The 25,171-nt window shown below is 37.4% G+C and overlaps 1 protein-coding gene across 2 annotated transcripts in view; it reads right to left on the bottom strand.

Moving 5' to 3' along the window:
• DPYD (dihydropyrimidine dehydrogenase) overlaps positions 1-25,171 on the bottom strand; it is a 904,243-nt gene that overhangs the window by 483,299 nt on the left and 395,773 nt on the right. For both annotated transcript variants that reach the window (XM_070467755.1, XM_070467756.1), the window contains one exon: positions 21,517-21,727. In XM_070467755.1, coding sequence (XP_070323856.1) covers positions 21,517-21,727 — 211 coding nt within the window. The remainder of the gene's footprint in view (positions 1-21,516; positions 21,728-25,171) is intronic.

Genomic DNA, 25,171 nt, shown 5'->3' with positions numbered 1-25,171 from the left:
CCCAAATAGTAAAATTTAAGAAGAGCCATAGGCACAAGAACATGCAAAGGCAGTTCAGTGCCACAACTGTCTCAACCTAAGCACGGCACTGCCTTCCTAGACTGAGCTCTCAACAGATAACCACTTCCTCCTCATAAAAGTCCCTTATCTAGGCTTCAATGACACCACACTTCCTGCTTTTCCATGTGCCTCCAAGACCACACTTTAACCCTTACTGTTGCTTTTTTCTATTTAACTTTTCCAAAAAACAAAACCTGGAAATAGATCTTAATTTTGGTGTATTTTTTCAACCTATTCTGTCCAATCATCTCATCATGTGGCCAATTACCATATTCTAACAACTCAACCAAAGGAAACTCTCTCTTAGTTACTTCCTATATCTCATTCACATCATCTTCATCTAATGAAGACCGTTAAGAAAAGCAATTAGCAATTATTGATCCCTTGTGTACAGTAGACATGATTCTGGATATTTCCATACAGTAATCTCATTTAGACCACACTTCTTTAAGTTAGGTATTATTAATAGCATCCTAAATACAGCTAAGAGATGGCAAAGTCAGTAGATCAGTTTAGTCGCTCAATTGTGTCCAACTCTTTGTGACCCCATGGACTGCAGCATGCCAGGCTTCCCTGTCCAACACAAGCTCCTATGAAACCAGTTATTTCTCACTTCCAAGCTCTCCTTGCCACTGACCCTTAGTGTGAGGGCAAGAAAAAGCCAGGGATAGGCCAAAAACAGTCTCTCTACTGGGAACAATAGTAAAGTAAAGTAAAGTCACTCAGTCGTGTCTGACTCTTTGTGACCCCACGGACTGTAGCCTACCAGGCTCCTCTGTCCATGAGATTTTCCAGGTAACAGTACTGGAGTGGGTTGCCATTTCCTTCTCCAGGGGATCTTCCCAACCCAGGGATCGAACCTGGGTCTCCAGCATTGCAGACAGACGCTTTACCGTATGGGTCACCAGGGAAGCCCACCTTGGGAACAATGGGAATAACGAAAATGAAGCAGATTGGAGTTGAAGAGACTGTGGTTATTTTTCTTGTAGGTCTCATTTCCACAATTTGAGAGTCAGTTCATTGTAGAGAAGAAGCCCAAACATTTCCCTTTAAAAATAAAGCTTCTAAAGAAAGTCTCTGGGCTTCTCAAGGGCTCAGTGGTAAAGAATCTGCCTGCTAAGCAGGAGACATGTGTTCGATCTCTGGGTCAGGAAGATCTTCTGCAGAAGGAAATGGCAACCCACTACAGTATTCTTGCCTGGAAAATCCCATGTACAGAGGAGTCTGGCAGGGTACAGTTTGGGGGGTATCAAAGAGTTGGACATGACTTAGCAAATAAACAGCAACAAAGAAAGTCTCTGTGATATTACGCTAATGAGTAGAATAGGCACTTGGCTAATACCTTTTGATTGATTTAACTATTTGAATTATCCACCTTTGTGTTTAAAAAAAAAATGTTCATTTCGATATGCTTGTAGAACTCAGACAATGTAAAAGTACAGATTTAATTTTCTTTCCCTCCTTGCCCAGGACAAGCTCAGGCTCCCCAAGTTAAATACAAAAGATAGATGTCAATAATAGCCTGTAGCAACTCCTTTTGTTTTACTTGTATTCTACAGGGAGTCTCCTTCTCATTTCCTAAACTGACCAACTAATCAATTCAGAATTAAAATTGCCTAAGCACTTCACCTTGATTTGCTTATTTCTCTGCAATAATTCTGTCTATTTAAAACACTAAACTCCTTGAAGATTTGATTTCATTTTCTCTGGAAGAGATCTCTCAAGGAGGTCAGTGTCCTTGAAGAAAATAGATGGGGATTGTTTTCAAATTCTCTGTTGGATTCCCAAACGCTGCACTTTGATTTGCTTATTTATATTCAACGATACCATCTACTTAAGACTACAAACTCCTTGAAGGAATAGACCATCCTTTAATCTGATTTGGACTATAATCATCATAATTCTATGCACATTTGGGTGCTTAATACCTCTTGATAATTAGGAGACAGTGAAAAAAAGTGGAAAGACTACTGAAATATTTTATATAACTTCTCAGTGAAAGAACTTTTTAAAATGTTGAATGATACCATCAAGTGTTAGAAATAATTACAGAAAGGGGTTAAAAAATGTTTAATATAAAATCCTCATTTACTGCATTTAAAGCATAAATAAAAACAAATAGAAAGCCAGAAGTAAATTATACTACTTGTGAAAACAATATTATTAAAATATAAGTGAATACTGAAAAATATTTTAATTAACAAAATAAATCAAATGGAAAAGATTCCCTAAATAGAGCTTTAAAAGTAAGTCTATGTGTGTTTGACTGCCATGACTAATTATGTATCCATGTAATGTGTGTTCAATTTGGGCTTATTTAAATAGCAGAAATGCTCATTAGCTGCAGTATATCTGTGAAGCTTCAGTAAACAGTTTAATGGTTTTTATGTTTAACCAATTTCATAAGTTCCTGTAATTTTAGCTTTAGCAGCTCATTAATGTTATTTTTTGATATCCATCTTATGACTTTTTTTCCTTGTCAATCGGCTGCAGGCAGATTTCAGTGCAAATTTAAAACATACAATAGAATTTATTTTAAACAATTTTAGCACATAGGTAAATGCAAAAGTCAAAAATATAGGTTTTATACAGAGTACTGATTACATTACTATGCAGTCAATAAATATCTTTGGTAAAGACAAAGGCTATATATTAAATAGAATTCATGATGATAATAATGACAAACAATTATTGAGTGTCCCCATGAACATGTAGCTGGTTCTGGACAAGTCAACTCATGTTATCTCCTTGTATTTTCACAGAAGAGGTATTACTTTAATTTTATAGTTGAGGAAACTGAGACTTAGCTAAGTTACACAGATTACTATCTCACAATTTGAACCTAACTACAAGCCACTATCGCTGTTCTGAGTGGGAATACCTGGGGTTCTTTATGGGCATTTGGAGATAGACACCTAAACCTTAGGAGAGGGCCGTGCAACTTAAGATTAGATATAGTCATAGGATGGAAGAAGTTCTTAGAGAAAGAGCACAAGTCTGGGTAAAAATAGAATGAATCATTTATTTTTAAAGTGGCAGCAATCACTACCTGGGCTAAAGCCAGAAGAGGAATCATCAGAGTTTCATGAAGATCAAGGTATTTCTTTGCCACACGAGACAAGAAGTGGTAATTTTAAGAAATGTCAAATACAAGAGAAATGTAACGTAGATAACTAGAATTGGGGATCTGGAGGTCAATGAGCAGTAAAAAGAGGACATTTGTAGATAAATGATGAAGGCAAAAGGCAGAATAAAAGGGGTTAAGGAGAAAAGATCTGGCAAAGACAGCAAGGCAGTGCATACAGGATATTCTTCTGGGAGTTTAATAATGATTGCATAGGGAAAAAAATTAAGGCAGTAGCTTGCATTCATTCTTTCTATTAGCAAATATTTACTTATTGTCTACTGTGTAGTAAATCCAACTGTAGGCCCTGTAGTAAAGCACAGATAAGGGACATGTCCTTGTATGACGCACATTTCAGTTGGCAGAAGATAAAATCAAAGTAAATAAGTAAGTGAACCAAATGATAGTGAAAATGGCTATAAAGAGAATGACATGAACGAGAGTGTTATGTGGTGAGGGGACTGAGAAGTATAAGAGGCGATGCAGATCACGGTGGGGATGGAGGGGCACAGAAAATTCTTTGATGAGAAGACATGTGAGCTAATACATAAAGGATGAGACAGGGATAGCATGTGAGGTCCTTGAGGCAGATCATTCCAGGCAGAGGGAACCATGACAGAGGAGTTAGAATGAGCTGAAGTTGATGCATTTGGAGAGCTGAAGGGAGACTTCATGCGGGTAGAAGGAAGCAAGCAAGAAGAGAGGAGGCCGAGAGGCAGATCAAGGAGGGCTTCAGAGCTGGGAAGGATTTTATTCTAAATAAAGTAGAACAAAACAGAATTGATTTGCTTCATGTATTTCATTTTAAATAAAGTAGGAAACCACTGGAGGGTTTGGAACAGGGGGATGAAATGATGTAATTTCTGTTTATAAAGCTGATTCTGATAGGATTATAAGGAAGAAAGAGTAAATTCAGGTTGACCAGTGAGAAGGTTACTAGTTTCTATGCAAGTGACAGTGTCCAGCATCTAACCATTGCCTCAACAGAAGGAGGACTGCTTGTCTTCATGTGACACTTTACATAAACATTACTTTCAAACGTTCTTGTCTTTACTTTGAATTTTCTGTAGGGGCAGTTAGAATAAAGCAATCATTTCATTCTATTCACCCCAATGTTTATCCACCTCTTCATTCATCCATTTATCCATTCATTCAATGACGCCTTGAGACTGCTGGGTACTTTGGATTAAAATATGAATAAATTATCCTGCAGTCCTACTGTCAACATAATTAGAATATATAAAGTGTATATAGATTAAAACAGGAGAAGACCAGGAGCAGATTAATTATATGTTTTACTCTGTGGTGAGGGGAACGTATTTCATCGACACGGCCCTTTAGATTTCAGGTACCCATTAACTTTAGAATAAAATTCAAATACTTTAGTCTTACATTAAAACATTTTGTGAATTAGCAATAATATATTTCTCCACCTTTACTATTTCTTGTTGGGTGTCTTAGGATCTAGTCAAAGGAATTACCCCTTCTATTATGCACCCTGTTCACTCTGACAAAATGTGCTTTCCCCTGTCTCTAGTCTCTTAATTCCAACCCAGTTCCCATCTCTATTACAAATGCGCCTACCTCTGTAAAACTTTCTTTGATGATTACAGCTGGAAGTCATCTCTCCATCCTGTGTGTTATGCTAACAGTGTATCTATTTCTCCTTGAGTCTACCTAATGGTATTTTTATGTGCAGTTTCCCTCTCTTTTAGAATGCAAGCTCCTGTAGACAGGCTCAATGTATTCATTTTTTGTAAATTCAGGAGAACTTAACACAGAATCTAATAAACCTAGAATGAAAGCATAGGAAATAAAGTCCCACAAGTATGTAGGAGGGCAGATTACAAGGGTGTCAGCATTAAACAGAAGCATTTGGTTTCAATCCCACCATCAGGGGAGAATAACTTAAGATTCTATAGTATGAGAGTAATGCAATGATACTGATGATCTAGTAGCTCATTTGGCAACAGTGTTCAAATACAGAGAAAACACTGGACCATATTAAACCAAGTGATTCATCACTATGCTTTTCAGAAGACATGGAAAATCACTGGATGTTTGCTGAATATAATGTGCTTGGTACTCTTTCATGCACTTGTATGGAAAAAGTGGTTGTGTAATTGAAAGTCCCTTGAAAACATTTTAAAGAGCTTCATAATTGCAAAATATTATAAGAACGGTTAGAATGGAAACAAGGTGGGCACAAGATAGCATTAGAACATACAAAGCTTGAGTGAGACCTCTGAATACATGTTCAAATAAGTGCTGGCTTTCTTCTCCAGAAATGCCAGCAGATAGGGGGCATCTCATGCGCAGGAGGGCTGAAAGGAGCTACTCCATGTTCAAGGTCAGAAGGCGTGGCTGTGAGGAGATACCTACCACACTCTTGTCTAACTCAGTGAAACTAAGCCATGCTGTGTGGGGCCACCCAAGACGGATGGGTCATGGTGGAGAGGTCTGACAGAATGTGGCCCGCTGGAGAAGGGACTGGCAAACCACTTCAGTGTTCTTGCCTTGAGAACCCCATGAACAGTATGAGAAGACAAAATGATGGGACACTGAAAGAGGAACTCCCCAGGTCGGTAGGTGCCCAATATGCTACTGGAGATCAGTGGAGAAATAACTCCAGAGAGAATGAAGGGATGGAGCCAAAGTAAAAACAGTACCCAGCAGTGGATGTGACTGGTGATAGTGCAAGGTCTGATGCTGTAAAGAGCAATATTGCATAGGAACCTGGAATGTTAGATCCATGAATCAAGGCAAACAGGAGATGGTAAGAGTGAATGTTGACATTCTAGGAATCAGCAAACTAAAATGGACTGGAATGGGTGAATTTAACTCAGATGACCATTATATCTACTACTGTGGGCAGGAATCGCTTAGAAGAAATGGAGTAGCCATTATAGTCAACAAAAGGGTCCAATATGCAGTACTTGGATGCAATCTCAAAAATGATAGAATGATCTCTGTTCATTTCCAAGGCAAACCATTCAATATTACGGTAATCCAAGCCTATGCCCCAACCAGTAATGCTGAAGAAGCCAAAGTTGAACAGTTCTATCAAGACCTACAGGACCTTTTAGAACTAATACCCAAAAAAGATGTGCTTTTCATTATAGGGGACTGGAATGTAAAAGTAGGAAGTCAAGAAACACCTGTAATAATTGGCAAATTTGGCCTTGGAGTACAGAATGAAGCGGGCAAAGGCTATAGAGTTTTGCCAAGAGAACGCACTGGTCATAGCAAACACCCTCTTCCAACAACACAAGAGAAGACTCTACACATGGACATCACCAGATGCTCAACACCAAAATCAGATTGATTATATTCTTTGCAGCCAAAGATGGAGAAACTCTATACAGTCAGCAAAAACAAGACCAGGAGTTGACTGTGGCTCAGATCATGAACTCCTTATTGCCAAATTCAGGCTTAAATTGAAGAAAGTAGGGAAAACCACTAGACCATTCAGGTATGACCTAAATCAAATCACTTATGACTATACAGTGGAAGTGAGAAATAGATTTAAGGGACTATTTCTGATAGACACAGTGCCTGATGAACTCTGGATGGAGGTTCATGACACTGTACAGGAGACAGGGAGATCAAGACCATTCCCATGGAAAAGAAATGCAAAAAGGCAAAATGGTTGTCTGAGGAAGCCTTACAAATAGCTGTGACAAGAAGAGAAGCAAAAAGCAAAGGACAAAAGGAAAGATATTCCCAGAATGCAGAGTTCCAAAGAATAGCAAGAACAGATAAGAAAGCCTTCCTCGGCAATCAATGCAAAGAAATAGAGGAAAACAAAAGAATGGGAAAGACTAGAGATCTCTTCAAGAAAATTAGAGATACCAAGGGAACATTTCATGCAAAGATTGGGTCGATAAAAGACAGAAATGGTATGGACCTAAGAGAAGCAGAAGATATTAAGAAGAGGTGGCAAGAATACACAGAAGAAATGTACAAAAAAGATCTTCACAACGCAGATAATCACGATGGTGTGATCACTCACCTAGAGCCAGATATCCTGGAATGTGAAGTCAAGTGGGCCTTAGGAAGCATCACCACAAACAAAGCTAGTGGAGGTGATGGAATTCCAGTTGAGCTCTTTCAAATCCTAAAAAGTGATGCTGTGAAAGTGTTGCACTCAATATGCCAGCAAATTTGGAACACTCAGCAGTGGCCACAGGACTGGAAAACGTCGGTTTTCATTACAATCCCAAAGAATGCTCAAACTACAGCACAATTGCACTCATCTCACATGCTAGTAAGGTAATGCTCAAAATTCTCCAAGCCAGGCTTCAGCAATATGTGAACCGTGAACTTCCAGATGTTCAAGCTGGATTTAGAAAAGGCAGAGGAACCAGAGATCAAATTGCCAGCATCCGCTGGATCATTAAAAAAGCAAGAGAGTTCCAGAAAAACATCTATTTCTGCTTTATTGACTATGCCAAAGCCTTTGATTGTGTGGATCACAATAAATTGTGGAAAATTCTGAAAGAGACAGGCACACCAGACCATCTGACCTGCCTCCTGTGAAACCTATATGCAGGTCAGGAAGCAACAGTTAGAACTGGACATGGAACAACAGACTGGTTCCAAATAGGAGAAGGAGTACGTCAAGGCTGTATATTGTCACCCTGCGTATTTAACTTACATGCAGAGTACATCATGAGAAACGCTGGGCTGGATGAAGCACAAGCTGGAATCAAGATTGCTGGGAGAAACAGCAATAACCTCAGATATGCAGATGACACCACCCTTATGGCAGAAAGTGAAGAGGAACTAAAGAGCCTCTTGATGAAAGTGAAAGAGGAAAGTGAAAACGTTGGCTTAAAGCTCAACATTCAGAAAACTAAGATCATGGCATCTGGTCCCATCACTTCATGGGAAATAGATGGGGAAACAGTGGAAACAGTGGCTGACTTTATTTTTTTTGGCTCCAAAATCACTGCAGATGGTGATTGCAGCCATGAAATTAAAAGACGCTTACTCCTTGGAAGGAAAGTTATGACCAACCTAGATAGCATATGAAAAAGCAGAGACATTACTTTGACAACAAAGGTATGTCTAGTCAAGGCTATGGTTTTTCCAGTGGTCATGTATGGATGTGAGAGGTGGACTATAAAGAAAGCTGAGCACAGAAAAATTGATGCTTCTGAACTGTGGTGTTGGAGAAGACTCTTGAGAGTCCCTTGGAGAGCAAGGAGATCCAACCAGTCCATCCTAAAGCAGATCAGTCCTGGGTGTTCATTGGAAGGACTGATGCTGAAGCTGAAACTCCAGTACTGTGGCGACCTCATGTGAAGAGTTGACTCATTGGAAAAGACCGTGATGCTGGGAGGGATTGGGGGCAGGAGGAGAAGGGGACGACAGAGGATGAGATGGCTGGATGGCTCACCGACTAGATGGGCATGTGTTTGAGTAAACTCCAGGAGCTTGTGATTGACAGGGAGGCCTGGCGTGCTCGATTCATGGGGTTGCAAAGAGTCAGACGTGACTGAGTGACTCAACTGAACTGAACTGAATAAATCATATGGGCACATTACATTCGCACTAGGTAGCTTCCATATTTGGGGGCTATATATTAAATATGCTTCCCCAGAAGCTCTTTGGTAAAGAATCTGCCTGCATTTCAGTAGATGCAGGAGACACGGGTTCAATCCCTGGGTCAGGAAGATCACCTGGAACCCACTCCAGTATTCCTGCCCACTCCGACTCCAGTATTCTTCCCTGGGGAAACCCATGGACAGAGGAGCCAGGCTGGCTGCAGTCCACTGGGTTGCAAAGAGTCGGACATGATTGAAGCGACTTAGCACATATTAAATATGGTTCAACGTAATTTTCTAACTCATAAAATTACAACTTACAAGCATGTAAGTCAATGTCTAATTTATCTGTCTAAAATAGGTATATTGTTATTTTTACTTTGTGCTTTCAGCCAATAATACAAATGCAAAGTAATTAACACTAATCTGTAATATTAAATATATATTACTAAGAGCATTAGTATAAAATCTACATCATTACTAAATTTATAATTTGACTAAATTTTGTATCTTGATTTTACATCATAACAGCTTACTATAACTTAATACTTCAGAAGAATATCAGGCTTCAGAATAAACTTTAAGTGTACCATAAGCTAACTAGTATTTAAAAGACAAATATAATAGGCTATGTCAATAAAGCTCTCGACATGTATTACAGTCACTATATGCTGAATACCATTTTCTTACATTTGAAGATTTCTGTTCTTTGAAACAATTATGTTATTTTTCCATTTTCTACCTCCTTTTCCCAGCAAAACTTGTTACATGCCACTGCTCGACTTCTTGTATGTAATCTTTGATTTGATGGAAAAGTACTGATTTATCCACTGTCTCCCTGTAAGAATGCATATGATATCAACCACTAGTGAAACCTGGAAAATAAAGATAAGGGAAGGCTCTGAACAGAGCTATTCACTGGGGAAACAAACCTATTCCTATGCAGTTATTAGAGGGAAGTAAAATAATTACAGAAATATCATGTTATGCTTCAAATGCATGTCTAAGGCAGTTGTAAGTGATGTGATGTTGATTCCAAATCACTTTCAACACTGTTATCAGTTTGACCTCCTTCTTCATCACCTCCACCCTTTTAAAATAATTTCAAAGAAAAACTGTGCAAAGATTCCATTATTTTGGATGGTAATTCTGCAGAAATGCCAGTACTTGCTTTAAATTCTACCAGTTTATCCTCACTCTGCACAGTATATTCTATAATAAAAAGACAATAATTTTTTCAGTTAGAAAAAAAATCTGATTATTAGGGCAATTTTTAAGAAAATATGTACAGTTTTAGTATTGGTTTTCTGAGAATGCTACTTATCTAAAATAGGGTTAAAAGCAAGACAACGTACAGGAAGACTAAAAAAGGATTCATTCTCATCACTGGGCCAACAATACAAAGGATATGTCAATGTTTTGTTTCTCAGGCATTATATAATGGAAAGGTAGCATCAGGAACTACATGCATTAGTAAAACTGGGGAAGGTGCAGCATCACAGACTAAAACTGTCTTGATGCCCATATCCTCCTAAAATATTTACCACCTAAAGATCAGCATAAGAAAGGCTGATTTTTCCCCTGTTCATAATATAATGGATTCTTCTTGATTTCCAGAAGAAATGCCACATGTCCTCTTTATTCATACTTTTAAGAAACTGTCATCTAAACTATAAGTTATGATAGTCTTTATTCATTAATTCAACCAATGAATAACCACTATTCTAGACACTAGTTTATGACAGTGAAAAGACAAATGATTTATAATAATACCTAATGTCTCTTTTCAACCTGAAACTTCTTAGTTCTAGTCCTATTTCCAGCTTTTGAATGGATTAGCAAATCCAAATGAAACACATCACCATTTCCCTCAGATCTATTTGTTCTACCTGCGGCATTCATGAGTTCTTCAGGCATTATATGGACATATCTGATTACATCTAATCAGATCCCATGCTAGATTCTCCATATTCCACCTCTTTATCATACAGATGACCAAATCATTAATGTCTGTGTAAAAATATATGTCTGGATTCTGAATGTTCTTCAATAGTGCTATGTCCTTTAACTTAACTTAAGCCGTAAGCAGTAACCATGCAAATTGACAGTCTTTTAACTGGTTTCATCAATACTATTCTGTCTTAATCCCAGGCCATCTTTATCACTATCACTGCCACCTTGGAGAAGCATGTTTATTTCACACTCCTGATGCTTCCTTTCATGCGGGGAAACAAATATTGGTATAATACTCGTGGTGTCACTCTGTATCTTACCTCTCTTTAAAAAGCTGCAATTGGTAATTATAATTAGCAGATACAAAAGAAGAAATTAGGCATGTGTGGCATCACCAATGCAATGAACATGAACTGGGGCAAACTCCAGGAGATGGTGAGGAACAGGGAGGCCTGGGGCACTCCAAACCATGGGGCCGCAAAGAGCGACAGGGCGACTGAACAACAGCACACCCTTGCCAAGAGTACAGCTTGACAGCTGCCCAGTTGAGGGTGCCTTAATACTAAAAATCTCCCTGCTTCAGCTTCCCAACAGGGAACCTGCATTGTTGGATCACACCCGTGACTGCTGAGTAACTTACCTACTTCAGGCATCTAATAGCAGGAAACACGTTTGCCTTCTGATATGAAGCACCTTAAGGGTGACTTCATGGTTTCCCAACTATTTGAAGAATATTACAAATGGTTCAAACCCAAGCAGAGAGAAGGAAGATCCAGCACCTACCAGAACTGTCACATTAACACAAAGATCTCTCCAATATTTAAGCCTCCTCATTTATCAGTTGGGTGTGTACAGGACAAAATTCACAACCCCTGGCTTAGCATGTAAGTCTCCTAATTTCATCTAAATTTGTAGACAAACTTCCTCCAATCTTACCCCTATCCACTTCCCACCACATCTTAACATGCAGCATGTGCTCCAGCTAAAAAGAATTTCTCACTACCCTCTGGTCACCTGAGGCTGTTTATCAGCTTGTACCTTGTATATGATATTCCCTCTAACAGAGAAAATCCTTGCTGTTGTTCAGTCACTAAGTTGTGTCCAACTCTTCACAACCCCATGGACTGAAGCACACCAGGCTATCCTGTCCTTCACCATTTCCTGGAGTTTGCTCAAACTCATGTCCACTGAGTCGGTGATGCCATCCAACCACTCGTCCTCTGTTGTTCCCTTCTCCTGCCTTCAATCTTTCCCAGCATCAGGTGAGCTCTTTGCATCAGATGGCCAAAATGTTAGAGCATCAGCTTCAGCATCAGTCCTTCCAATGAATATTCAGGATTTATCTCCTTTAAGATTGACTGGTTTGATCTCCCTGCTGTCTAAGGGACTCTCAAGAGTCTTCTCCAACACCACAGGTCAAAAAGCATCAATTCTTCGATGATCAGCCTTCTTTATGGTCCAAAGCTCACACTGATACATGACTACTGGAAAAAACATAGCTTTGACTATATGGACCTTTGTTGGCAAAGTAATGTCTCTACTTTTTAATACACTGTCTAGGTTTGTCATGGCTTTTCTTACAAGGAGCAAGCATCTTTTAATTTCATGACTGCAGTTATCATGTGCAGTGATTTTGGAGCCCAAGAAAATAAAGTCTGACACTGTTTCCATTGTCTTCCCATCTATTTGCCATGAAGTGATGGGACCAGATGCCATGATCTTAGTTTTTTAAATGTTGAGCTTTAAGCCAACGTTTTCACTCTCCTCTTTCACTTTCATCAAGAGGCTCTTTAGCTCCTTTTCACTTTCTGCCATAGTGGTGGTGTCATCTGCATATCTGAGGTTATTGATATTTCTCCCAGCAATCTTGATTCCAGTTTGTGCTTCATCCAGCCCAGCATTTCTCATGATGTACTCTGCATATAAGTTAAATAAGCAGGGTGACAATATACAGCCTTGACATACTCCTTGTTCTATTTGGAACCAGTCTGTTGTTTCATGTCTGATTCTAATTTGTGCTTCTTGACCACATACAGGTTTCTCATGAGGCAGACAACGTGGTCTGGTATTCCCACCTCTTGAAGAATTTTCCACCATTTGTTTTGATTCACAGAGTCAAAGGCTTTAGTATAGTCAATGAAGCACTCAATGAAGTAGAAGTCAATAGTCAATGAAGCAGAAGTAGAAATTTTTCCAGAATTCTCTTGATTTTTCTATAATCTAACAGATGTTGGCAATTTGATCTCTGGTTCCTCTGTCTTTTCTAAGTCCAGCTTGAACATCTGCAAGTTTTTGGTTCATGCTGAAGCCTATCTTGGAGAATTTTGAGCACTACTTATTAGCATGTGAGATGGGTGGAATTGTGCGGTAGTTTGAACACTCTTTGGTGTTGTTTTTCTTTGGGATTGGAATGAAAACTGACCTTTTCCAGTCTGAGGCCACTGTTGAGTTTTCCAAATTTGCTGACATATTGAGTGCAGCACATTCACAGCATCATCTTAGCATTATCTTTTCAGGCTTGAGCAGGAAAAACTCCTACTCAAGCCCTAAAACCCAGACCAAATATCACTGCAGATTAGCATTATGCCACATTATGCTACAGTGCATGTATTATTTACATGCCTGTTTCTCTCATTAGCCTATATGAGTCCCTGAAAGGCAAAGACTCCCTTTTACTCATATTTGTATTCTTAGTGCCTGGACAGTCCCTATAACATATTTGGGTATTAAAAAGTTATTCATTGAATGAAAAATAATGAGAGAATAAATAATAGAAACCATAAAATAAAAAGTTAAATTTTGGACATAAAAATGAAAAATTCAGACCTTCATTTATAAGGATGAGAAAGAACATGCATGAAATAAGTAGGATGATAACTTTCTAAAGACATGCTATTTTTTTAATATAGCTTTTAAAAATGACTGTAAAATGACTACTTAATCTAACAATGTGGTGTTGAACAAGTTGCATAATCTCCCCCTGGCTCTCTCCCTTCCACCCCCATTCCACCTGGAAACTCCTACACATCACTCAGCCTTCAATTTACAACCCACTTCCTCTAGGAAGCTTCTCTAAACCTTCAGATTGTTCTCTCTCTGCTTCCCCGGGGACTCTAAACTTCTCCCAGAACAATTTATTATGAATGTGAGTCTTGCCTGGTTAAAGTGCATTCCTGGATGCCAAGTCTGCATCTACCTGTTCTCTACTTTATCCTGAGAACACACTCAGTGTCTGGAACAGCAGGCCATCAGAAACTATTAGCTAAACAAATAAACTTGTGAAATTAGGAGTCTGCGGTATATCATCTCTTAAGTCCCTTCCAGCAGTCTTCCTGGTGGCTCAGTGGTAAAGAATCTGCCTGCAATGCAGATATGTGTTCCATCTCTGGGTTGAGAAAACCCCCCTAAAAAAGGAAAGGGCAACTCACTCCAATACTCTTGCCTGGAAAATCCCATGGACAGAGGAGCTCCGTGGGGTTGCAAAAGTCAGACAAGACTTAGACACTAAACAAAATCAGTAAGTCCTTCCCACAATATTTGGAAATGTAAGTAAGGAAAACATCAGTGCTAGTATGCCTGCTACTCTACTTTTCAATTCTATCTATCCATTCATAGTCATATTAATCATCAGTGAGGCCCTTCCTCTAACATTTCTGCCATCAGTCAAAAAGTTCTCCTAGCTAGCATTAAAGTACAGTATTCCTTAATCTGTACTTTGAGACTATATTGTAAACATTTCTGTTTATAAAAATGCATACAATAGGGAAAATCTGATCAATTATGATACATTCTCAACTTGATATTCCATTCCATCCCTCTCCTTTTTATTTTTGGTAAGGCAGAAAAGGAATTCTGAAAGTTAAAAGCCACAAAAAGTAGACAATTATTCAAAGAAAAGTTTGCTGAATTTCTAAGTGCCATCAGTGGCTTCTGAAGGAGCTGTTTTACTGTTTGAAAGATGAAACATGCTTGTTAAAAAGGGCAGGTTATTAAAATGCCCTAGTGTTCCCACTTCCATTAGCGAAGTAGCATATAAATAACATTTTAATAAGAAAAAAAGCAAATTAAACATACTGATGCCATGTCTTTTCAAGCACAGATAACTATGACTATTGGGCACTTGACTCATGTACTGCTCAATTTAAAATATTTTTCTAGTTTTTCCCAATACCTAAAATAATGGAGGAAAAACGGGCCCTTTTGAAAAATTCCTGAATATCTGCATCATCATGGATTCATGCACACTATTCCTTACATGCCTAGCCTTTTCAAGCTCTGGCTTAGGCCAGAATAAGGCAAATTAACCTATAGGCTGCTCCTTTTTCCAGGGTGACAGCAACTGAATCAAACTACACTTGAAGCTAGTATTGGCAGCATCTTTTATTTACTCCATGAGGTTTTGGAAAACACTTTCTGAGGCCTTCTAATAAGAGGAGCTGGTAAGTCATTTTATAGCCTCCCCACCATCCTGCCAGTCCCTCCCCCCACCCTACCGCCCCCAAAATAACACTTCCTTATGGAACTAATTGCTATTAATGCTATGAAGGCAGCTGTTTTCTGAGGGGGGCAGTAAAGGTTCAGAAAGCGCTGGGAGTTGCGTTTCCTCGTTGTCTCTAGTGAGATGAGCTGGAAGAAAACGTAGCCTCTGGGTGAAGTGCACAAACTCCTTCCCTAGAAGCACCCGCACACTCAGGCTACGCCCGCACAGCTCAGTCACCTCGTCACTTGCTAGCCTGAGCAGGCTGGGCAGCGTTTTCCTGAGTGGGTATTACTGCCGCCATTCATCCTTCTTCCGAAAACAAAGGTTTTTAACCTTAGTTATCTAATCCCATAATTTTTGAGTGCGTAAAGGCTCCAATTTAGCAACCTCAACAGTGCTTCTCTCTTTCCTTTTTCACATAAAAATGAGCAATCATACAAAAACAAAAATTTGGCCTAAACTTTACCTTGTTCAGGAGGAGAAAACAAAGATATTAAACATATCCTTTGCTCTTTAAACATTTGATTTATGGAAAACCCAAAATGCAGATTTCTAAGTACCAAAATTAGTTGAAACAAATTCCTCTCAATGGTATAAAAATCATTAGAATTGATCATAAAACATTTTGAAAACATATGATAAAGTTACAAACTGTGTACTTTTTTTCTGTAAAGTAAAAATAATGAAATAAAGAAAACATTTTCTCTTTTAAAAATCCATAATTTGTAAGAGCTTCTGTTTTACTCATTTACAGAGACATGTGGACAGAGGCTGCAAGGCCCCAGATGAAATCCTAATTCTCAAGGCTTTTATTCCTAGATAAGATTCATACCATCATAAGGGTGTACTATAACTCAACTATAAATCAATTTAATTATTAAAGTGTGATTTTGTTACACAGGGATAGTAACATCTACAATGTAAGAGATGTTCACTACGTGCTAGACATATATCTAAGTGCCTTACATATATTAATTTATTTATTCTTAAATAACGCTAGAAGGTAGATACTATAATTTTCCTTCTTAAAAGATCAAGATCATGAAGCACAAAGAGAATAAGGGAGCCAGATTTCCAGCTGGGCAGCCTGGCTCCAGAGCCCCTGCTCTAAGCTGCTACACCAGACGGACTCTAATTAGTGTCATATTTATTGGATTATAAAGAATTCAACAATTTATGCCAAAACAAGGGAAAAATCAATAGCAAAGAAAAAACAGAATTACTTTTCTAACATTTATGTTTTCTAAGAAAAATAAATCAAATAAGCCCCATAGCAGGAAAAATATAACTAGGTATAATGAAACTGGAAAAGACTTGAGGCTGGGAAACATTGAAGGCAAAAGAAGAGTGTGGCAGAGAATGAAGTGGTTAGATAGCATCACCGACTCAATGGACATGAAATTAAGCAAACTCTCAGAGACAGTGAAGGACAGAGGAGCTTGGTGTGTGGCAGCCCATGGGATCGCAAAGAGTTGGACATAACAAAGAGTCACAATAGACTGAGCAACAAAACAAATAAAGAAATTAAAATCTTAATAAGAATCAAGTCAAATCAAACGCACAAATGTAAACTAAGTATCCATCATGGCTATTACTGGGATTACAACATACTGTAAAGATACATCCTCTGTCCTTTGGGGGTTTACAATCTAACTAGAAGATAAATTATTACAGGTTCTGAAACATCAAAACACATGGGTCGTTTCAAAGTAGACATTTCTAGGGAATGAGAGGATGACTTGGTGCAGCATATGAAAGAGGCACCGAAGTCATGGCATAGTTAGTTGAAAGGACCTTCCTTCAGTTGTCGAAAAGCAGACAAAACTGTATCATCTACACCTCCTAGGAATGTGCAAACAAGGACTATGTTATCACCTCCCCTGAAAAAAACGAAACTGTGAGGTCAGTAAAAATGGTAACAGATTCTCCTTATCAATTCCAAACTAACAATAGAGATTTTTCATAACATTTTTTTCATAACTGGTAGTTTGGTTCCAAGCAGAAAGAAAAGAGAATAAAATAAGGATAAAAGTATTTTAAACTTGACATTGTCCTAACAAAAAGAGGGAAAATTCAACTCCATAAACACTGATGTTGGTGTTTAACAGAAAAGACTTCTTATATTATGAAACATATGCTCTTACACTAAATAAATACATGTTTTAAAATTTCCAGTGAAGGGCAATATTTGTGGAGTAGAAATGCCAGTTAGAGGCAGCCTGTGCTTAATTTACTGAGAGCCTTTAAAATCAGACTTGAGTACTAAAATCCAAATTAAACGTGATTTGGGATCTTACATTCTTAGAGGAAATGGATGAGAATTTTGAAAAGGTGGAACCACCTTGAGTTTTTCATAGAAAAGATATTAAATAAGGCTAAGAATTTATCATCCCAATCAAATTAGAAATTGGACAACATACTACCTTTAGAATTTGTAACAGTAGTTAATGAAGGATTCAATTAAATTGTGCTTATAACAAGCACACATAAATTCCATGCATAAAGATGTGGAATATGCAGTCTTTTGTTCTTAGTTTTTACTCACTGCTACAATCCAAAAAAAAAAAAAAAAAAGAGAGAGAGAGAAATAAAACAGAATTAAGTAAAATAATGATGATTACTTATAATTGTGATAAGCCTTGGGAATAATGAAATAATTAGCAACTGTAATCTAAGGATATTATACAAATTTGTTTTATAAATTTGACACATTTTTCTTTTCTATAAGCGATTGAGGCAGTTACTATTTTTATGACATGAAATAAGTATTAGAGATACACTTGGTGCTTAATACTAAAGCTATTTTATATTCTCCATTGTGTAACACATAAATTAAGGGACTTACAAAATAATGTAGTATATAAGAAAAAATTAGATAAATAATTTTCTTCGAATTTCCCAATTTAGTTCACCTTTACAAACAACTATTATTGATATAATTGAGACACTACAATTTCATTTCACTATTTTCACTTAAAATATTACTGTAATCAGATAATGTGGAGAGTATAAATTTATCACTGTACTGTCATTTATTTCATTCCTTTAATTCTTTGGCATATATTTACATAATACATTCACCAAGGACTTTCCAAATTAACCACTATGGAATGCACCCTGTACCAGATACTAGGAGGAACAGTTCAATAGGGAATACTGGAAAGTAAAGCCAGGCACATAGTACATAAAATCATTTGCTGAAGTTCTCAGCCAGTCAGTAGGAGTTTCATCCTCTTGTACAGGGTAACACCAGTGACTTTAATGATAAAGCAAAATTGGAGTTAGATATCTGAATCTGGGATCTCATTTTTGAACTTTAGTGAGAAGAGAACTATTGTACCATTTCCAATAATAGCAAACTTGAGAGGAAATCAGTCTTAGGGCAACCTGATGAGGAGGTCCTTATTTTGTGTGTATCTCTCTAAATGTATTCTTAACTTGATAAAACAAACTTTTTGTTTGAAGGTCTGCCTCCAGCCCCAGTCTGTGAAGTTTTTAAGTTCAAGAAATACTTCATTCATCTTTGTCCTCTCCAGAATACATTTTGGTACCTGGCATTCACTAGAAACTCACTAAATGCTTGCTACATGCATGAACATAAACAGAGGATGAAATATCTGCTGAGAAATGAAGAGTAGAGAAAGAGATTTCAGAGTCATTTTATACAGAAGTGCAATAGTGCTTATTTTAAGTCTGGCTACCACTTGCCACATAGAAGTTGTCTGTTAAATATTCTTAACAGGAATTAATGTATGGATGGATAAATGAATAAATGAGTTCAGTGAAGAAATAAATATATTAAGAAAAGAGAAAATGGGCAAAGTCTGAACTTTTTAGAGGAAGGAAACAGTCAGTGACAGTGGAAAAGGAACAGTTAAAAGAAAAGGCAAGAAAATAGAGTGTCATAAACAATAATAAAGTGTTACAGTTTCAATTCCAAAGCACTTTCACATTACTTCATTTTAATTCTGACAACTGTCCTGAGACGTAGAAAGAGTATGTATTATTATCCATGTTTTGTTACAGAGGAAGAAGCTGAGGCTCAGAAAGGTTAAGTGACGCAGAAGAGAGTTTTTCAAACAGAAGGAAATATTTAACACTGTCAAATGCAGAAAATAGAATAAGGAGTGAAAAGATTACACCGAGTTTTGTGTGCAGTTCGCTGAAGTCTGTACAAAGTGAGCCTAGGAAGGAGTGAAGAAGAAGGGTAGAAAAGCAGATTGATGATTTAAGAAAGAGGTTATAAGTAAATATATTGAAATATATAATACCACATATGCAATAATCACAAAAGTATCACAGATAAATCATATCACAGGAGTATTGAGATGGGATAAGATTCAGGGCAGAAGAGACATGAACTTGCTTCCTACAGTCTGATTTTCACTATATCTGATCACACGTGCACATGAAAGTTTTCTTTGAAATTGTTGTTTCAAGATTTTAAATACCACTTGGGTAAGATCTTCTTGATCAACTTTTCACAAATGATATTTCTCCCTACCATTTTTTAAATGTACCCCATTCAAAAAACAGTATTGAATATATTTAGAAAGCAGTAGAGATGTGAATGCTATTTAACATTACAGCTCTTCCAGCTCCCCTCTAACTAGAAAGTAGCTCTCATTAATGTCAACGTTGAAGGTCCCCATAAAGCAAGTAGTTCTATTTGAGGAAAATTTTCTCAAACAGTTTGTTTTTCAAGTCAGCAGGAGTGGGAAAAAAAGAAAAAAGGGAAGATTTAATCATTTTTCCTTGATTTCTCTAATGTATATGGGGTGAAACATATAGAGCACTGGACGAAACATACACAAGTAAATTTTGGAACAAAATCCACAAATAAATTTTTAAACGATTTAGTCCAATAAACACAAGTAAATCCGATTTTTTTTCTTCTACTCAATATTTTAAATATTAAATTAAATCTTTCACTCTTCACACACATACCAACATAAGCTTTGGAAAGCTGTATTCTACAATTTTCTGAGTCACATCTACTTAAGTTTGCTAGGGAAAAGATATATTTTTCTTAATATTAGAATTGTCAGTTGTGGAACATAAATTTAAATGGTAAGATAAATTGTTTTTTGATAGACAAAAAATCAACAGAATTGCAAGTTAAGTGATTCAAATTTTTACTCAGTTTTCAGTCATATACAGAGCAGTAAGAATATTATGATCTTTTTTTAGATAACAGAATACAGTTTATACGTTGCTCTCTTTTTCCTTCCTGAACTCATCAATGAATAACAAAGCGCACTGTGACTATGTCTGCATATCACATAAATGTCTAGATGAAAAGTGACAAATTCAGGCCATCATCCAACTATTTGAAAACATTTATCTTGATGACATTAAACATCTGGATGTTTCCAAATACCAAGATGTTTGATGTCCTGCAGATAAAATATCCTGATGAGTGGTTAAATGTTTTACTTATCTATTGGATAAAAATGCACATTTGCAAGCATTATCTTTTTCTGTTTCAAGACACAAAATGTAATTTTAGCATGGATATAGTAGGAAGCTATAGGAATCATCAGGTTCAGAAATTTTACTTACTCTTTTTCCTAATAAATCTTGAAATTAGAGAAACATCTTTATTTTCCTTTTAGTTAACGAAATAGATGTCATTTTGATGGTGTGCAGTAAAAGGTAAAAGATTTGCAAAATGCAGGGTACGGAGGAACCTAAACCTTTATGTAAAGTGGCCCAAAAAACACTGTGCGAGGCAAACAACACAAAATAGTCTTAGTTGATTGACTTATTATTCAGTTGGAATGTTATATATTTCTTGTTCTCATATCTTGTTCAAAGCATTTTGTTCTTAGCATGTCCATTTATGCCATTTAGATGAAATGACAGAAGTTCAAACTTCCTAATTTGACAATTTTGATATTTCTAGTGATAATTTGGTATGCAAATAATAGTAAACATGAATTCTATTTTTGACTATTCATTAGATCTTAATTTGCTTGAATCACTGAAGATTGGCTATTACAAGTTCTCTGTCACATTTTCTTACTCTAGGTCTAAATGAAGAAAAAGCTGATTTTTATAGAGGAAACAAGGCAAACATTGTTACAAAGTAGGGTGTGTATTTTGATTGTAAGCTTAAAAGAAAGATTAATGTTGTCTTCAATTCCCAGTACTTTAAAAATAATTCTGTGTAAGTATTAAATACCATTTCTAAGTCTTGCAAATCAAGATTTCTGGCATTCCATACTAGAAGAAGGAAATGAATCTTCAAGTGAAGATTCCCTGAAAACAATTCCCTGAAAGCTGGAAACCATTACGGCAGTAAAATAACAGACAACTGCATAACACATTTCAGCTCCCAAGCACTCTACCTTTAGGATCACTCAGAACTGAGCCAAAGGCACTGATGACCACATCGGCTTTCAGACAGACTATCTGATCTTCATCTTCATTCCATTTTCCAGTTTCATCTTGCTCTGTCCGAATAAATTGCACAGCAACAATTCTCCCACCTTTTACTATAACCTTCCGTGGAGACAAGAAAGGCAAAAATTCACATTTTTCTTCTCTAGCAAGCTCCATCTAAAATGAAACAGAACAGAGAAAAACCTGAAAATGTTTCTTCTTGATTTAATATTTGATTTTTAATTCAATTATTCATGCTAAAGCTTATAATGTTTAAATCAACATGAAGTTTTTTCTTCCACCAAAGCTGAGATTCAGTTATCAGCTGTTCACATTTTGTAAATCACTGACACAGGAAGTCTTGGATTGAAGTTGTCATGTGGAATTTTATAGATCATGGAGAGCGTGCATGCATGCTAAGTTGCTTCAGTCATGTTCGACTCTGTGCTACGCTATGGACTTTTGCTCTCCAGGTTCCTCTGTCCACGGGATTCTCTAGGCAAGAATACTGGAGTGGGTTGCCATGGCCTCCACCAGGAGATCTTCCAGATCAGGAGATTGAACCTGTGTCTCTTTTCTCCTGAACTGGCAGGTGGGTTCTTTACCACTAGCGCCATCCGGGAAGTCCAGATCATGACATCACAAGCTATTTCTGAGGTTTTAGGTAGTGCATGCCCTATGGCTGGCAGTGTGTGAGGTTTCTCACTAGAATAGCGTGGTCTCCTTATGTTTTTATTTCTGTAGGTTAAGTTCTCTTCTTAGTCATCCCTTTTATGAAAATAAATTCTGATTATTACCAGGCTGCATATATCTAAACTAGCAAAAAGTCCATAAAGTGGGTGAGCAAGTCTCTGGAAGTAACTGATTAGAATGATAGGAAAGAGAAAAGATTAGAGAAATTCCACAGAACCAAGAAACAAGTAATATTTATTTTTACTTTTGAAAAAAAAATGAAAATTTCAAGAAAGAGAAACAAACATGTTCCTCTTGACAAATTCCCAGTTATTCCACGTATCTCACATAATTTATTCTGCCATAAAATTGGACACCCTAGTTTTTGTTTTCGTGCCCCTAATGGGATGTCTATTAAGATAGAATCTTAAGATGTATTTATTCACTTCTTTTCCTGTATATATTTTTTCTGGCTCCACTTACTGTATTGGGGGTCAGGCCTTTGTTAATGTGATCCTAACCAGTAATGTTGACTAGTCTTTTGCAGGAAATGTAAAAACAACCCACAGGAGAGGTTGTGAGTGTGTCTAGTCTCACTCTTTCCCTACCCAATGGAAGAAAGGTAGATTCTCAGTTGACAAATGAGGTTGAGAAAGTTGAATGTGTAAGGCTTCTAACCAGGAATTATTTGGGCTACAACAAAATGAAAAAACTGAGACAAAATGTAACTTGCTCAATGTTACGATGAAGCCATGGACCCATCTCTCAGCACTCTATCCATGAGTGGTGGTTCCCATCTGTGTAGTACATCAGAATCACCTTAGAAGACCTGATACTACACTGCACGGGCTTACCCCCAGTTCTATAGGACTGAATGAGGCCTGAGAATTTGCATTTCTAACAAATTGCTAGGTGATGCTTTGCTACTGCTCCAGAAGTGACACTTTGTGAACCACGTCATTTTAGACTATAGCGGCCTATTTCTGAACTTCAGTTGATCTATACCATGAATTGTCAGTGAGATTAGATCACCCACTGATCTATACCATGAATTGTCAGTGAGATCAGTATCACTCATAAGGGAGTGAAATTTTTTTTCCTCAGAGAAGAAAAGTTCTTACATAACATAATAGCATAGAGTCACAGCATATAAACAAATATACAGAATATTTATGGCATGAAAATTACAATGTTATAAAAATCTAAAAATATCTAAAGCAACTCCTTCAAGGGATGGGTTTTTTTTTTTTAATTTGAAAAACACATTACTATATATTGGAATAAAACTATTTCAGTTTGTTTTAATTAAGATATTTTTTGAAAATTGGTTTTGAAGACTTGAAAACTGAACTCCACAAACTACTATCACACAATCTTTTCCTTTTCATATAAAATTAAGAGATTATCAATAGCAAAACCAATAAATAAATGGATATTGTGGGTGGAAATATACAAGACAGTGGCTTTCAAAATGCTCATGGTTTAGAAGGGAAAGAGAAGTGGAACTGAATCAGTTTGAAACCTACTTCCACTGCTTATTTGGGATAGTTGCTGAATCGCTTTGACCTTATATATAAAAAGGGGATAACAATACCTAGCTACATTAATTGGTATGTGGTGTTGCTTAAGCAATTCAGAAATGTAAAACACCTGAAGCAAACTTAACTTGTAGAAGGTGAAATAAATGCAATTTATTTGAAGTTGTCTTTTTCTGAATTCACCTTTCCCCCAAATCATTCTTCAACCTGCTCAGTAACACTTAGCTGTAAGATCATGACTCCAACATAAAGGTAACTCAACAGCAAAGGTAAGGGAAAAAAAAAAAAAGGAAAAGCCAAAAAAACTACTCCTCTTTCAGTTCAGTTCAGTTCAGTTCAGTTCAGTCGCTCAGTCTTGTCCGACTCTTTGCGATCCCATGAATCGCAGTACACCACGCCTCCCTATCCGTTAACAACGCCCGGAGTTTACTCAAACTCACGTCCATCTAGTCGGTGAGCCATCCAGCCATCTCATCCTCTGTCGTCCCCTCCTCCTCCTGCCCCCAATCCCTCCCAGCATCAGGGTCTTTTCCAATGAGTCAACTCTTCACATGAGGTGGCCACAGTACTGGAGTTTCAGCTTCAGCATCAGTCCTTCCAATGAACACCCAGGACTGATCTCCTTTAGGATGGACTGGTTGGATCTCCTTGCTCTCCAAGGGACTCTCAAGAGTCTTCTCCAACACCACAGTTCAAAAGCATCAATTTTTCTGTGCTCAGCTTTCTTTATAGTCCAACTCTCACATCCATACATGACCACTGGAAAAACCATAGCCTAGACATACCTTTGTTGTCAAAGTAATGTCTGCTTTTTAATATGCTGTCTAGGTTGGTCATAACTTTCCTTCCAAGGAGTAAGCGTCTTTTAATTTCATGGCTGCAATCACCATCTGCAGTGATTTTGGAGCCAAAAAAAAAAGTCTGACACTGTTTCCACTGTCTCCCCATCTATTTCCCATGAAGTGATGGGACCAGATGCCATGATCTTAGTTTTTTAAATGTTGAGCTTTAAGCCAACGTTTTCACTCTCCTCCTTCACTTTCATCAAGAGGCTCTTTAGTTCCTCTTCACTCTCTGCCATAAGGGTAGTGTCATCTGCATATCTGAGGTTATTGATATTTCTCCCGGCAATCTTGATTCCAGCTTGTGCTTCATCCAGCCCAGCATTTCTCATGATGTACTCTGCATATAAGTTAAATAATCAGGGTGACAATATACAGCCTTGACGTACTCCTTCGCCTATTTGGAACCAGTCTGTTGTTCCATGTTCAGTTCTAACTGTTGCTTCCTGACCTGCATATAGGTTTTTCAAGAGGCAGGTAAGGTGCTCTAGTATTCCCGTCTCTTGAATAATATTCCACAGTTTATTGTGATCCACACAGTCAAAGGTTTTGGCGTAGTCAATAAAGCA

Source organism: Odocoileus virginianus, chromosome 5, assembly GCF_023699985.2.
Source record: "Odocoileus virginianus isolate 20LAN1187 ecotype Illinois chromosome 5, Ovbor_1.2, whole genome shotgun sequence".
Lineage (NCBI taxonomy): Eukaryota > Metazoa > Chordata > Mammalia > Artiodactyla > Cervidae > Odocoileus > Odocoileus virginianus.
Note: the sequence above shows the minus strand (reverse complement) of the source record. Positions and strands in the feature narration are given on the sequence as shown.